The sequence below is a fragment of the Scyliorhinus canicula genome, chromosome 15, assembly GCF_902713615.1.
Source record: "Scyliorhinus canicula chromosome 15, sScyCan1.1, whole genome shotgun sequence".
Taxonomy (NCBI): domain Eukaryota; kingdom Metazoa; phylum Chordata; class Chondrichthyes; order Carcharhiniformes; family Scyliorhinidae; genus Scyliorhinus; species Scyliorhinus canicula.
Window position 1 is genome coordinate 45,690,363 of NC_052160.1, and position 16,505 is coordinate 45,706,867.

Sequence of the window (16,505 nt, forward strand, 5' to 3'; positions counted from 1 at the left end):
AAACTCAAGGAGGGAACAAGGGAGGTAGGAAACTAGAGAATAATGCAAATTCAGAACGAAGGAGGGATGGGGAGCCATAGAGGAGGTTAGGCCCAGTGGGCTAGGGAAAGAGAGGGAAGCAGCTAACCAGATAATCTCAATTTCTGTAACTAAAAAAAGTTCACAAGTTCCTCGCACTTATTCGTGGTGAGGGTGGAGAGGCAGGGAAAGATGGTTTAAAATGGTTTGTGGTGAAGAGAAGTTGGGTATCATTTTTGCCTTCCCAGGTGATCTTTAAACAATGGATAATTTTTGTGATGGACATCACTGCCCAATAAAACTAAACAGTTTAGCCAGGTCAGATGATGAGCGATTAAACTAGTTGTGCAAAGTCATTAAAGTCTGCACACCTTGGATTCACAGGAGGAGCGATGAGGAGCATACCGGGGGAATGATTTGAGTAAGAGAAATAGATCTCGTGGGGACAATGGTTTCAAAATGTGATGATGTGGGCAATTAGGGATGGGCAATAAATACTGGCCTTGTCAAAAGTACCCAAATCCCGTGAATGAAAAACCTGAACCAAATGATCAGAGCTCTGCAGTGACCTTGACAAGGAACTGTATTTCCAAGCTAAAAATCAAGAGATAGTGTCTAATTACTTGGTGAAAATAGCACAACCCTGCAGAGCATTGAGCTTCTCTGAAATCTTTCTGGTTATTCGTGTCAAACCTGCAGAAATTCTCTTTGCTTTTTCACTACTGCTCATATGCTGAGCTCAAGAGTTTTAAGATGTAACAAGGCACAAGTTATTCAAAATGTGCATTGAATTTAAAACCATATTTTGCAGCAGCGAATTCAGTTTTAAAAACATTATCCGCTGTTTCTCCTAACCTCATTATTTGAATTATTTTCAATATATACCTCTCAATTCTTTCCCCTTTCTTGCTAAACATTGGAGTTTCCACAACCAAGTCAGGACATTGATACTTTGCTTTAGTTGGGTAAGGGCAGCAAATGGGCTAGAGCTGTTGTGTTATGCTTCTTCATATAGCATAAGCTGCTTCCTTGATGTATGCTCTGACAAAGGAAGGTTCAGACTTGGAGATAGGTTTAACAGACTTATTGAACAGTTAACAATTCCCATACTGGAGTTCGACTCTCCTACTAATCTTGCTATAGTAGCTCAGTCTAACTAACCAGTCTGTTCTAAGCCACGTGGTGGGTGTGATGCTTCTGATCTGTCCCTGTCCTTCTCTCTGTGTCGCCTGTGGAAAAGAGACAGAGCATGTGTTCCCTGTCCTTATATATGGGTTGTGTAATGCCCCCTTGTGGTAGCGTCACCTCTGGGTGTCTTGACTGTCCATTGGTCGTGTCCTATTCTATGTGTTCATTAGCTGTATGTCTGCATGTCATGAGTCTCTGGTACTCCCTCTAGTGTTTACTTAGTCGTAGTGTATTTAAATTCACCCCTTGCATATTTACAGTGATGCATATCACCACATCCCCCCTTTTTTCGTGTTACATATTTTCTGTAGTGTTAAAGAAAATTGATAATAGGTAGATAAGTGATGACATGTACAAATCATGATGACAGTGATAATTGTACAATACCAAATAATAGCTATGAGTCCAAAGTTCATGAATTTACACGGTCGAGTGGCTTTCTTGTGCTGTCATTGAAGCGTCGATGTTGATGTTGTCATTCCTTGTGAACCCAGTCAGTGTCCTGTGCTCAAGGAACCAAGAAGCCATCAGGATGTGTGCAAATGGTTAAATCACTTTATTGTCTGATTTCGACTCTTTTTTTTTTTCGATGCTTGTGGTAGCAATTCTTGATGTCATCTGTCCTGTTTGAGCTGGACTGGAGCCTGTGTTTGCAGTATTGATGCTGTATGTCAGCTGCCTTGAAAGCTGGTCTGCTTGTTTGTCGTGTAGCAAATGTGAATTTGTAAGATGTGGCATCATGCCATGGTATGTCTGCACACTTACCATTGTCTTGAACTGCGCTGTCACAGTGTCCTGCATTTGCAGAGCTGTACCATGTTGTACCAGTCGTTGTTCCAGTGTTGTTGTTATTGAAGTGCTTGTTGCCTCTGGTATGCTTCTTGTTGTTGTCTTTGTTGTTGTTTTTGTAGGTTTTGCTCATGCAAGGACTGCGCTCTGGAGTGTTGCGTTGCTTCCATTGTGGTAGTGTCACCTCTGGGTGTCTTGACTGCCCATTGGTCCCGTCCTATTCTATGTGTTCATTAGCTGTATGTCTGCATGTCATGACATCTCTGGTGCTCCCTCTAGTTTACTTAGTTGTAGTGTATTCACATTAATCCCTTGTGTATTTACAGTGATGCATATCGCCACAAGAACAAAAGAGCAATTTATGTTAAGTCGGTGTATGGATAGGTGATGATACTCCTAAATGCCTCATAAGCCTTAAGTGTTTCCTCCAGGGCTTGTACTGTCTGTAAAAATGCGAGTCTCCTTCAACACTACTGTGCACTTGCAGCTTTTTTCACTTTTAGTAGTTATGTTATCTATCACGAGTCGCATTAGAGCAATGATGGCCACTACACTTTATTTTTAAACAGGTATTTTTAAAAAGAAGAATTTTGATATTTGGATCCGGTCACAAATCTATATTCCTACGATTTGGCTTAACAGGATTCAAGTTAGGTTATTATAGCCATTTTCCAGCAGACTTCAGCAACTATAAAGAAGATGCTGCCCCTCACTGGCGGTTTGGGAGGTTGCAGCAGTTGAAAGAGAGCAGCAATTCCACAAGACATCAAAGACATGTCATAATTAGAATTGGGCATCCTGCATGTTCAATGTTGACTTCTCCCCAAGCATAAAAGTAAATATATCATACTGGAATCTCAGTCACACAGAGAGGCACTCGGCCAGCCAGTTGGTTTTACTGTAATCCACTTCTAATAAAACATCAAGTTTCTCTTCACATACAAGCTATCTGCTCTCCTGATTTGTATTTGTAGCATTTTCTACTTTTATTTCAAATTTCATAGTAATTTAACTTTGCACTTGTGATTTAGTAATGTTCCATCAGCAATGTAGAATTATGGTGATTGATCAAACTTGTGCAAAAACATTAAAGTCTGCATATTTTGGATTTAAAGGAGGAGAGATGAGGAGTATACTGGAGGAATAATTATAATGAAAGAGAAAAATAGTTCTTGCGGGACAAGGGTTTCAAAATGGGGTGAAGTGGGCAGAATGTTTTGGGGAGCTGCTGTAGAGGTAATGTCACTGAACTGGTAATGTAGAGGCCCAGGCTACATGCTCTGGGGACAGGAGTTTAAATCCCACCACGGCAGCTGCTGAAATTTGAATTCAGTTAATAAAATCTGCAATATAAAACTAATCTCAGTAATGGTGACCATGAGACTATCATAAAAACCCATTTGGCTTACTGATGTCCTTCATGGGAGGAAATATCATCCTCATCTGGTCTGGCCGACATGGAACTCTAGATCCATAGCAATGTGGTTGACTCAAGTGCCTGCCGAAATGACCCGGGAGGTCACTCAGTTCAAGGGCAATTAGGGATAGGCCAAAGATTCTGGCCTTGTCAGCGACATCCATATGCAGTGGAATTTTTTTTAAAAAATTGCAATTATAGGCTCTGCACTTCCAGGCACCCGCCCATGATTGTGGCTCTCTGCTGAAATAGGACAGGATTTCTTAGTATTTTTAAGAAAAAAAAAGTACAGGGGGTGTTTGAGGGGAATGGTTTCACCCAAATCAGTTTGGTAACACGAGGGTAAATAGGACAGTGGATTGAAGCTAGCATAAGACAGGAGATGTATAAAGAAAATGGACAAATTAAACAAGTAGCGAAAAAATTAATTAGACAAAGGTTTAAAGCAAATATTTATTCTAAATAAACATCGCAAAAGGAGCACTAGAGTTAGAGATATGAAACGGAGTGGATACACCCTGCCATGCTTCTAAGATGCCAAGAGTGGGGCTGAAGGACATGACGTATTTCACTAGAATAGACCTATAAAAGCAGAATAGTTGTTTTCTTGCTGAGATATGATGCATGGTGTTTAATTACCCTGACATTATGACTTTTGTTTTCTAGAACTGGATCTACAGTGCCCCTTCCTTCTTGAACTATCGTTAATGCTCTCAAATTGAATCAGTTATGTACATGGATCTGTGTCTCAATACGTTAATGCAAATGTGTGCAACATGGGATTGTATTTCGCCAGATGCTGGTAGAAGCCTGGGTGAGGCAAAATCTAACCCTTTGAGAATATAAGGGCAGCACTGTAACACAGTGGTTAGCGCAGTTGCTTCACAGCTCCAGGGTACCAGGTTCGTTTCCTGGCTTGAGCCACTGCCTGCGTGGAGTCTGCATGTTTTCACTGTGTCTACGTGGGTTTCCTCCGGGTGCTCCGGTTTCCCCTCTCAGTCCAAAGATGTGCAGGTTAGGTGGATTGGCCATGCAAAATTGTCCTTATTGTCCAAAAAAGCTGGGTTGGGTGGGGTGCTCTTTCCAGTGCAGACTCGAATGGCCTCCTTCTGCACTGTAAATTCTGTGATTCTATGATAGTGATTACTCTTAAAAGAGTAATACGGCAAGAGTTCGTTAGTCTTCCATCTCCCAACGAAATAATTTTTAAAAATCAAAAAAGAATTAGACAGTGGGAAACATCAAGTGTCAAATGTCACAAGTTGGTATGCATGAATCATCCAAAGGTGGGCATAACTTAATTTCGCCAATTGCTTTTTGTTTGGAAGGTCAATATCACACAAACTGAAAGGCAAGGACAAGAGTCATCTAGAGACTAGAATAGTGCCAGCTAACAGAGGTCAAAAAGGATTTGGGAATGATCATTGATCATATTGAGAGTATATAGTTAGCATAAAGTGGTTACTAATACAGCAAATAAGCTACCAGCATGCAACTGAGAAAGCATCAGGTTACCAAACAGAATGCATTAGCCTGATACTATACAGATCAAATCAGCTTAAGACTGTAGTACACACGTTAAGGATCCCTACCTAAAAATGAGCATACTGATGGGTAAAATGAATTGTGGAACAATGTACAAAATTTGGGGGGGGGCGACACTGTAAAGAAAGTCTTAAGTAACCATAATTATTTACATGGGAGAAATCTGAATACCCCATCCCTGATACCATAGTGGGTACGTGGTTTGTTCTGTTCCAGTCATTGATCTGGAGTTAATTGACACTTTAAAAGGAGATGAATCAATATCTTCAGAAAATGGATTTCAGATGCCATTACATGATTTTTTTTGGGAGGGGGGTTGGAAAGAAAACAATTGTCCGTACAATTGGAGACTCACAAATAACAAAGAGTGAGCATAGTGGTTGAAACAAACCTAATTCTGATCCCTAGATAAAAGCAAATTACTGCGGCTGCTGGAATCTGAAGCGAAAGAGAAAATGCTGGAAAATCTCAGCAAGTCTGGCAGCATCTGTAGGGAGAGAAAAGAGCCAACATTTCGAGACCGATGACTCTTTGTCAAAGCTTTGACAGAGTCATTGGACTTGAAACGTTAGCTCTTTTCTCTCCCTACAGATGCTGCCAGACTTGCTGAGATTTTCCAGCATTTTCTCTTTAATTCTGATCCCCCTTTCTCTCCCACAGATGATCCCCCCCTTCTAATTCTTGTGTGACAAGGGGGAACTGAAACTTGTAATTAATTAATTAAGTATCAAAATCCATCGTCTTTGGTGTTTAATAACATTTTCACACAAGACAGACACATCCCATGGTAGTGATGGCACGGTTAAATAATTGGCAGAGGATATTAATCATTCTCATGCCACAAACTGTACTAAATCAAAATAGATTCTTCGATATCCCTTTGCAGTAAAAGTGTCATCAAACACTATTTATTTTCAGTTAATTGAAGGTTACAAGTGGTCCAACAAGAAACACCACTCACTACCCAAGTTTATTGATTTTACTGCAGAAACTGATGACTCATTGCAAAGGCCACACTGGGGAACTTTTTCTGACAGCAATGCACCATTTGCAGGGTCTAATGTGATTTACCTTCAGGTGCAACATCACTCCAGGCCACAGACAGAAGTCAAACCAAGGGCAATTCTGGGAAAACTACAGCAAAATACAATCCCAGCAATGAGTGATGCCATGAGTAGTACTTTCTCCTTCCGCCACTTTGTCCAAATCCCCCCCCCCCCCCCCCCCCCCAACCCTCAACCTCCCACAAAGCCCAAGGTTGTACATATACTTTTACTTGCTTTGACCTGCAGCCATTTTGTGACTGCTGAAACAGCAATACCCATTCAAAACCCAAAAGACATTTGCAAAATATTCAACTTGATCTTGGGGGCCTGAGTAGAAGATTAGAAAGGACCTGATATGTGAAAGAAGCACATAATTTCATATAAAAGGAGAGTAATTACAGTTCCCATTAAAGAGTAGCAAAGCAAACAACCAAAAGACAGGAACACAAAGTCAAAGATGGACATGGTGGCCAACATCTAGTGCTCAATGAGAGGAGGCCAAATGTCATCTCTCAATCTGGAGTTGGCAGTCCTCCAGTGGGTAATAACCACCCAACGTGATGCGACGAAACCTCAATTAACAACCGTAACCCCATTAGACTGGTCTATTCTTGCAGACCGTTACCCTAAGAGAGGTGAACATGAAAGGATCAGTGTGAATTCTGAAGTAGGGACAGCATTCAAGATTTAAGAGGCCTTTGTGGCAAATATATTAAGCGTCATGGTAGCACAGTAGTTAGCACTGTTGCCTCACAGCGCCAGGGACCCGGCTTCGATTCTGACCTCGGGCGACTTTGTGGAGTTTGCATGTTCTCCCAGTGTCTGTTTGGGTTTCCTCTGGATGTTCCAGTTTCGTCCTACAGTCAAAGATGTGCAGGTTTGGTAGATTGGCCATGCTAAATTTCCCCATAGCGTACAAAGGGTGAGGTTAAGGGGATAGGACGGGTGATTGGGCCCAGATGGGGTGATCTTCCGAAGCAGACTCGATGGGTCGAATGGCCTCCTTAGGCACTGTAGGGATTCTATTCCATAATAAATTCTGCATGAATTTAGAATTCATTTTCTCCTCCGGGCTAGTGTTGTTTCTGTTCACCCAGTCCTGGAATAAACCACTACACAATAGCAACCAGGGAAAGGACAGCCTCTCGCTGCCAGTGGACAACCTGTCACCCCTCAATCAAAAAAGCCACGCTTTATTTATCATGAACATCTTGAGGATGACCTACAGGGCGCAGCCTGGAGATACATTTAGGCTAAAGGATGGTGGAGTTAAGGCGGTTTAAGCTATAAACTTGGGAATTTGAAGCCAAGCGGGGATTGAATTGTAACAAGGACAAGCAAAGAAGGGCCATAGAAAATTGGAGTTAATCTAACTAGTCGGCAGGGAGCGAAGTTGGTGTGAACTCGGGGAGGAGGAGCTTCAGAACAGCAAGTATAAATAACGCACCTTGTGGATTCATGGCCTAGTCGGCAGGAAGTGTAGTTGGCGCGAACTGGGGGAGAAGGAGCTTCAGAAAAGTATAAATAATTTATCTATTGAGTATCGGGGACGGAGGAACGGGAAAGTGATGTCACAGTAAAGCAGTGACTTGATTGGCTGGTTGGGAATCTGTTCTAATTACTAGAGTAATTAACTAAGTAAAGGAGTAACTTGGAGATTACCGCATTTAATCGGAGAAATCTAGCGCAAGGGACCACATAGCTAAAGAAGTATTTATTCTACAGGTCCACAGGTCACTGAAAGGGGCAACACAGGTGGAGAAGGTAGTCAAGAAGGCATACGGCATGCTTCCCTTCATTGGCCGGGGCATTGAGTATAGAATTGGCAAGTCATATTGCAGCTGTATAGAACCTTAGTTAGGCCACACTTGGGAGTATAGTGTTCAATTCTGGTCCCCACACTACCAGAAGGATGTGGAGGCTTTTGAGAGGGTGCAGAAGCGATTTACCAGGATGTTGCCTGGTATGGAGGGCATCAGCTATGAGGAGAGGTTGAATAAACTCGGTTTGTTCTCACTGGAACAACGAAGGTTGAGGGGCGACCTGATAGAGGTCTACAAAATTATGAGGGGCATAGACAAAGTGGATAGTCAGAGGCTTTTTCCCAGGGTAGAGGGGTCAATTACAAGGGGGCATAGGTTTAGAGGAGATATACGATTTTTTTTAAAAAGAGAGGGTAGTGGGTGGCTGGAACTCGCTGCCGGAGGGGGTGGTGGAAGCAGAGACAATAGTGACATTTAAGGGGCATCTTGACAAATACATGACTAGGATGGGAATAGAGAAATACAGACCCCGGATATCATAGAATTTACAGTGCAGGAGGCCATTCGGCCCATCGAGTCTGCACCGACTCTTGGAAAGAGCACCCTACCCAAGGTCAACACCTCCACCCAATCCCCATAATCCAGTAACCCCACCCAACACTAAGGGCAATTTATCATGGCCAATCCACCTAACCTGCACATCTTTGGACTGTGGGAGGAAACCGGAGCACCCGGAGGAAACCCACGCACACACGGGGAGGATGTGCAGACTCCGCACAGACAGTGACCCAAGCCGGAATCGAACCTGGGACCCTGGAGCTGTGAAGCAATTGTGCTATCCACAATGCTACCGTGCTGCCCTTTAAAATCTTCCCGTTAAAATCTGCTGCAGAAGATTTTAGTTTATAAGGGCAGGATAGTCGGTGCCGGCTTGGAGGGCCGAAGGGCCTGTTCCTGTGCTGTACTTTTCTTTGTTAGCACAATTAATTAATTAATATGTCAGTCAGAGGGGTGTAATGCTTTAACTGAGAGATGTGGGATGTCCAGCATTCCGGATGACCAAATCTGCAGGGAGTGTACCTAATAGCAGCTCCTCACAGACCGCATGGTTCGGTTGGAGCAGGAAATGGATGCACTTAAGAGCATGCAGATGGCGGAAAGAGTCATAAACAGGCGTTATAGAGACTTGGTCACATCCAAGGTGCAGGTAGACAGATAGGTGACCACTAGAAAGGGCAAACAGATAGGTGACCACTAGAAAGGGCAAACAGCCAGTGTAGGAATCCCCTATCGATGTCCCCTTCTCTAACAAGTATACTGTTTTAGACACCGTTGCGAGGGGGTGTGCAGAGTGATGGTCTATCGGGGAAAACAACTGCAGCGGCCAGAGCAGTGGCACCATGGCTGGCTCTGTTGTTCAGCAGGGAGGGTCAAAGCGCAGAAGAGCAATTGTCACAGGGCACTCCATAGTGTGTTGCCTCCCTGGTGCCGGGGTCCAGGATGTCACTGAATGGCTGCAGAGCATCCTGAAGGGGGAAGGAGATAAGGCTGGGTCATGGTACATGCTGGCACCAATAACAGATAGAAAGAGGGATGAGGCCTTGCATCAGGATTCAGAGAGCTATGCTGTTGACTAAAAAGCAGGATCTCTCGGGTTGTAATCTCTGGATTACTCCCAGTGCCATGCATTAGAGAATATAGAAGTAGAACAGCATAAATGAATGCATGGTTTAAGAGTTGGTGCAGGAGGGAGGGTTTTAGATTCCTTGACACTGGGATTGTTTCTGGGGAAGGTGGGACATGTACAAGTGTGACTGTCTACATCGTAAGTATTCAAAGCAAAAAGCTGTAAAAGGCTGCAAAAAGTGGTAACAAAATGGTGGCAACTGCGAGATACACTGTAGGAACTCCCCATGGCTGCTAAAGCAGCACCTTCCAAACAGACTACCATCTCGAAGGTCAATGGCAGTATATACATGGGAATTCTACCTTCTAGATGTTCCCCACCCAAATCACTCGCCATCCGGACTTGGAAATGTATTGCTCTTCTTTCACTGTTGCTGGGTCAAAATCCCGGAATTCCCTCCCTAACAGCACCATGTGTGTACCTACACCACAGGAACTGCAGCGGTTCAATAAGGCATTCATCATCGCCTTCTCAAGGAAAGTTAGTGATGGGCGTAGCCAGAAATGCCCACACCCCCAAATGAATTAAAAATATTGAATTCACAGGTGATTGCTCCAGCTGACGAGCTAGAACATAGTCAAAAAGGACCACCTGTGTTGCAAATTCCATGATTCAATGGACAGTTATAGTGGCAGAGTTTGCAACCGGTATACATTTGGTTAATCAAGGTAAATTTACTCTACTTTTGTGCTTTTTATATCTGGCAAGAGACTTAGGGCAAAGAGCAGGGGAGGGAACTTTTGAAAGTTATTGGAGACAATGATGCAGGCAGAGACCATGTCAATCAGCATTTAAGGACAGGTTAGATAGGTTGAAGGAAAGAGGAGCAGAATAGAGGCACATGTGGGATTAGGACCATCTTCTTCTGGAGGATAGAAATATGGAAACAGGTAATTCAACCCATTCAGTTTCTGGTGGGTATTTTGGCCTGTTTGTGTTGTGATTTCTGTGATTTTGACAGTGATATTTCCCATGATGTGAAATTGAAACAGAAAGAGATTCCCTCCTCGGGGATTAGGTCAAGTCCAGGCTCCAGAACTGCACTACATCTGTAACACTGTCGATAAAAAGTTCAGTCAACATTAATCCAATGGCAGGATAAACTTCAAAAAGGGCTGAATGGCCTTTCTCAACCCTGATATTGTGAGCTAAACAACAGTAACTAAACAGCACTGGAATAACAAAATGATTTTGAGCCCACTTTTAAACTTGGAAATAATGTGAAGTGTTCTGACCTAAAATGCTAACTTGCCTGTTCTCTCTACCGATGTGGAGCGTTTACCAGGGTTTTTGGCCCATTTAAAATCTATTTCCCTTTAAGTTTACTTCTGCAACATCGATTACGAGGAAAAAGTAGGCTTTACAATCCTAAACTCCTGTGTCTTAGAACCACAAGTTTTCAAAATCTCAGGACTGACTGCCCAAAGATCCTAGGATTTGCTAGCTAGAGCCAGAATGGCAAGTGTTTGTATATTTTAGAATCAACTTCAATAGCAAACTAAATTGAGGCCAGTGCTTTGGCCAAAGTCTCCATTTCTGGAGAATGGTAAACCAACTTATAGTGTGATAATAATCTTACTACCCATAGTAAAAAAAATTACATCTGGAAGTTCAAACATCTGACACGGAGCAAGAATAAAGACTGTTGCTGAAAATACAAAACGTTTTCATGCAATTCTCAAGTACAGGATGGTCAGTGGGTTCACCTCATGTCTTTGTGATTGTTCAATCATAAAGATTACTCCATGCACATGCAAGACAACAAGAAATATGACAAGATTGAAAGTACACGGTGATTTGCTTCTGCCATATATTACTATGCAAAGATTTTGAACCTAACAATTTCAAATATCACCCGTGTACTAACCAAGCAATTAACGTTGCTACCTGAAGTGTCTGGTCCTTGCTTTAAATTCACTTACCAATGGTACAATTTGTAGTTATTTTCCTACGTTTGGGATTGTGCCGTAGTAATTCCAATTCTCTTTTTGTTGGTTCCCAAGTTGAATACTTTTCACCAACCCCTAACAAGATTAACAACAGAGATTTCAATTTTAATGACACATGATTCAGCTTAATGATGCACAGGTTCTTTTTAAGTGCAAAATAATTTCAAGGTGGACATACAAGTCTTCCACTAGTACACCACAGGGGATTTTTCCAAATGGACTGTAAAGTTCTCTTTCTGGGGAGCTGATATCAGACATATGGAGAACTGTGGCAAAAACAGCAGCGTTCCAAATGTTAAATCATAGAAGTTGTAACAGCAATTCCATATAACACAAGATCATTCCCTCCTCCAGCCACTGAATAGAGGTTCAGCATTTCACTGAAGCAAATAGGTGCATTTAGAGAGACCAGTAAGAAGTCTTACAACACCAGGTTAAAGTCCAACATGTTTGTTTCAAACACTAGCTTTCGGAGCACTGCTCCTTCCTCAGGTGAAAGGTGTTGGACTTTAATCTGGTGTTGTAAGACTTCTTACTGCGCTCACCTCAGTCCAACGCTGGTATCTCCATATCATTTAGAGAGAAGCTACACAAGCATATGAGAGAAACGGCAATAGTTACAATGGTAGATTTAAATGAGAAGAGGGAGGAGGCTCAAGTGAAGAATGAACACTGGCATGGACGTCCACATCCTGTGAAAGAATACATTTTAAAAAATACAAGTCTTAGCGTATGGTGAAAAGAGCAAATGTATCACAGGGAGCAGTCATTTAAATCACATACTGCAAAGCTGCAGCAATTAAAGTAGCAGAAAGGAGCAAGCCGATAGATGCAGCTTACTTGGAAGTTCCATAAGAGTTTCAATGAAACTCAGCACATAAAACTAGTAAGGGAGTTGAGTCTCAGTTTGTACTTGAAGGACTGAGAATTGGTGAAGTAAAACAAAAGTTAAAACAATTATTAAAAAAGTTTGCCTGGGGAAAAGCAAACTATTGTTTAATAATTGTTTTAACTTTTGTTTTACTTCATCAATTCTCAGTCCTTCAAGTACAAACTGAGTAACATAATGGTGTCCCACAGAGATCTGCTTTCAATATTTGTCACCGATACGAATCATGATGTTCCTAGTAATATTAAATTAGCTAATGGCCAACCCAACAACCCCCCCCCCCCCCTTAACCTTAACCCGTTGGGTTACGGGTATAGGGTGGATACATGGGTTTGGGTAGGGTGAGCATTGCTTGGCACAACATCGAGGGCCGAAGGGCCTGTTCTGTGCTGTACTGTTCTATGTTCTAATTCAGGCAAGGCATGCAGCTTGTAATGTAAATAATTGAATCATGCATAATTGAACATTTTCTTTTTTTTAATAAATTTCCAATACCCAATTCTTTCTTCCAAATTAAGGAAATTTAGTGTGGTCAATCCATCCACACTGCACATCTCTTTGGGTTGTGGGGGTGAGACCCACGCAGACATGGGGAGAATGTGCTAACTCCACATGGACAGTGACCCAGGGCTGGGGTACGAAATCAGGTCCTCGGTGCCGAGATGCAGCAGTGCTAACCACTGGGCCACCGTGCTGCCCTCATGCATAATTGAAAATAGCAGGAAATATGAAAGAATCTTATTTGTGGATGGCACCTGACTCATATGAAACACTGGCACAGCTGGAAGGGTATTGGACTGCATGTTGGAACAAGATAAGGACACTGTAAAAATCAGTGGTGCAGCTGATTAGAGTAAAGCATGCAGTTAGTTTTTGGTCATGCTAACCTTGAAAAGAACACAATAAAAGTGACTGGTATAATTCGAAGCTTTAAAATTATGAAGAAAAGCTCAAATGAATGAGCTTGTTTTTTGCTCAAGAAATCAGTGAGGGCAAACTTGACATACAAAATGAACACTCAACTTCTTCAGTTGAACAATGAGAAAAATTAAGTCAATCTTCAAACCCAGTATAAACACTGAATGCATCCTCCCCCTAGCCATCATCTCGGGTTGAACTACACTGTTTACCAACCATGACAATTTGCTCTAACCAAGCTGAACATTTCTGACCTCTGTCCTGTTTATCATAAAGATAATCTGTCTCCACTGTAAACATATCCAGCATCACCTGATCTCAAAATTGTCTGCCACTGAAATCATCACCCATGCCTTTTGTCACCTCCAGGTTTAATCAGATCTGAGGCATTCAAGTCAGACGACCCTGACCTACACAAGAAATCCAGGTACGACCTCCGCAAAGCCATCCGAGATGCCAAGACAGAATATCAAACCAAGCTAGAGTCACAGACAGACTCTCGGCGATAGTGGCAAGGACTAAACAACATAACGGGCTACAAAGCGAAGCCGAGCAGTATCTCCGGCAGCAGTGCACCCCTCCCCGATGAAGTCAATGCATTCTATGCTCGGTTCGAGCAGGTAACCAACAATCCGCTGTTGAGTGCCCCAGCAGCCCATAACTCACCCATACCCACCACCATAGCTTCCAAAGTCAGATCGGCCTTCCTGAAAGTGAACCCCCGGAAGGTGACAGTTTCGGACGGGATCCCTGGTCGTGCATTCAAGAGCCTGCGCGGACCAGCTGGCAGAGGTGTTCGCGGACATCTTTAACCTGTCCCTATTCCACTCCGAGGTCCCCACCTGCTTCAAGAAGACCACCATTATACGGGTGCCAAAGAAGAACCAGGCAATGTGCCTCAATGATTACCGTTCGGTGGTCCTAACGTCAGTCGCAATGAAGTGCTTCGAGAGGTTGATCATGAAGCGCATCACCTCCATACTCCCAGAACTCCTTGATCCACTGCAATTCGCATACCGTTGCAACCGGTCCACAGCAGACGCCATTTCCCTGGCCCTACACTCATCCCTAGAGCATCTCGACAACAAGGACTCCTACATCAGACTCCTATTTATTGACTGCAGCTCCGCCTTCAGCACCATAATCCCAGCCAACTTCATATCAAAGCTCCAAAACCTAGGACTTAGCTCCCCACTCTGAAATTGGATCCTCGATTTTCTGACCAACAGACCACAATCAGTAAGAATGAACATCTCCTCCACAATAGTCCTCAATACCGGGGCCTCACAAGGTTGCATACTTAGCCCCCTACTCTACTTCCTGTACACACAACTGCGTGGCAAAATTTAGTTCCAACTCCATCTACAAGTTTGCTGACGATACGACCATAGTGGGCCGGATCTCGAATTATGACGAGTCAGAATACAGGAGGGAGATAGAGAACTTGGTGGAGTGGTGCAGCGACAACAATCTCTCCCTCAATGCCAGCAAAACTAAAGAGTTGGTCATCGACTTCAGGAAGCAAAGTACTGTACACACCCCAGTCAGCATTAACAAAGCCGAGGTGGAGATGGTTAGCAGTTTCAAATTCCTAGGAGTGCACATCTCCAAAAATCTAGTCCACCCACGTTGACGCTACCACCAAGGAAGCACAACAGCGCCTATACTTCCTCAGGAAACTAAGGAAATTTGGCATATCCCATTAACCCGAACCAACTTTTACGGAAAGCATCCTATCTGGCTGCATAACAGCCTGGTATGGCAACTGCTTGGTCCAGGACCGCGAGAAACTTCAGAGTCGTGAACACCGCCCAGTCCATCACACGAACCTGCCTTTCATCCATTGACTCCATCTACCACCTCCCGCTGCCTGGGGAAAGCGAGCAGCATAATCAAAGACCCCTCCCACCCGGCTTACTCACTCTTCCAACTTCTTCCATCGGGCAGGAGATAGAAGTTTGAGAACACGCATGAACAGACTCAAAAACAGCTTCTTGCCCACTATTACCAGACTCCTAAATGACCCTCTTATGGACTGCCCTCATTAACACTACACCCCTGTATGCTTCATCTGATGCCGGTGCTTATGCAGTTACATTGTATACCTTGTGTTGCCCTATTATGTATTTTATTTTATTCCCTTTTCTTCCCATGTACTTAATGATCTGTTGAGCTGCTCGCAGAAAAATACTTTTCACTGTATCTCAGTACACGTGACAATAAACAAATCCAATCCAATCACACCAGTGTTCTTCTCACCAACACCTGTTTTCCAGCTTCCATAAATAGATCTTGTCTAAACTTCCACTGTTTGCATCCTCTGCCACACCAAATCCCTCTGACCTTGCTGACATTTTCTAGATACTATAACTTGAATGTTTCATAAAAGGAATGAGCTTCAATGGGCTAAATAATCTCTCATTAGTTTTCTTATGCTTAGATATCCTAATCAGAAGAGGAGCACGGTAGCACAATTGGATAGCACTGTGGCTTCACAGTGCTAGGGTCCCAGGTTCGATTCCCCGCTGGGTCACTGTCTGTGTGGAGTCTGCACGTTCTCCCAGTGTCTGCGTGGGTTTCCTCCGGGTGCTCCTGTTTCCTCCCACAGTCCAAAGACGTGCAGGTTAGGTAGATTGGCCATGCTAAATTGCCTTTAGTGTTCAAAATGGGAGGGGTTATTGGGTTATGGGGATAGGGTGGACGTGAGGGCTTAAGTGGGTCAGTGCAGACTCGATGGGCCGAATGGCATCCTTCTGCACTGTATGTTCTATATTCATAATAATTCTCATTATTTTTCTCACCAGGTTGTTGATTCTTCCTGACTGTTTCTGTAAAGTTCCACCCATTAGAAAGTATCCATTATAGCACACCTCAAAATGAACTGAAACATAAAAGCCATTCTACATACCTTGCAACTTCCATGCTTTTCTTTGTTCTTCTTTGGCAATTTGTTCCATGTCTTTATCATATATATAATCTTGACACATAAAACAATATATACCTCCATACAAGAGGTCTATGGCTGGGGAAGAGAAAGAAAACCAAGAGTAAATGCCGATACACTTTCATGAAAAAGCAATCAACAATTGTCACATTTTCACAAAGAATATTTTCCTCTCACATCAGAATAAACTCGGGAAGAAAATTTCTTAGTACAGAAAATTTTAAAAATAAATTTAGAATACCCAATTCATTTTTTCCAATTAAAGGTGCAATTTAGCACGGGCAATCCATCTAACCTTGCACATCTTTGGGTTGTGGGGCCGAACCCCACGCAGACACGGGGAGAATGTGCA

The 16,505-nt window shown here is 43.0% G+C and overlaps 1 protein-coding gene across 6 annotated transcripts in view; it reads right to left on the reverse strand.

The window, feature by feature from the left end:
- usp22 (ubiquitin specific peptidase 22) overlaps positions 1-16,505 on the reverse strand; it is a 171,075-nt gene that overhangs the window by 35,837 nt on the left and 118,733 nt on the right. For all 6 annotated transcript variants that reach the window (XM_038819881.1, XM_038819879.1, XM_038819877.1 and 3 more), the window contains 2 exons: positions 16,118-16,231; positions 11,376-11,477 (listed from right to left, as the gene is read on the reverse strand). In XM_038819881.1, coding sequence (XP_038675809.1) covers positions 11,376-11,477; positions 16,118-16,231 — 216 coding nt within the window. The remainder of the gene's footprint in view (positions 1-11,375; positions 11,478-16,117; positions 16,232-16,505) is intronic.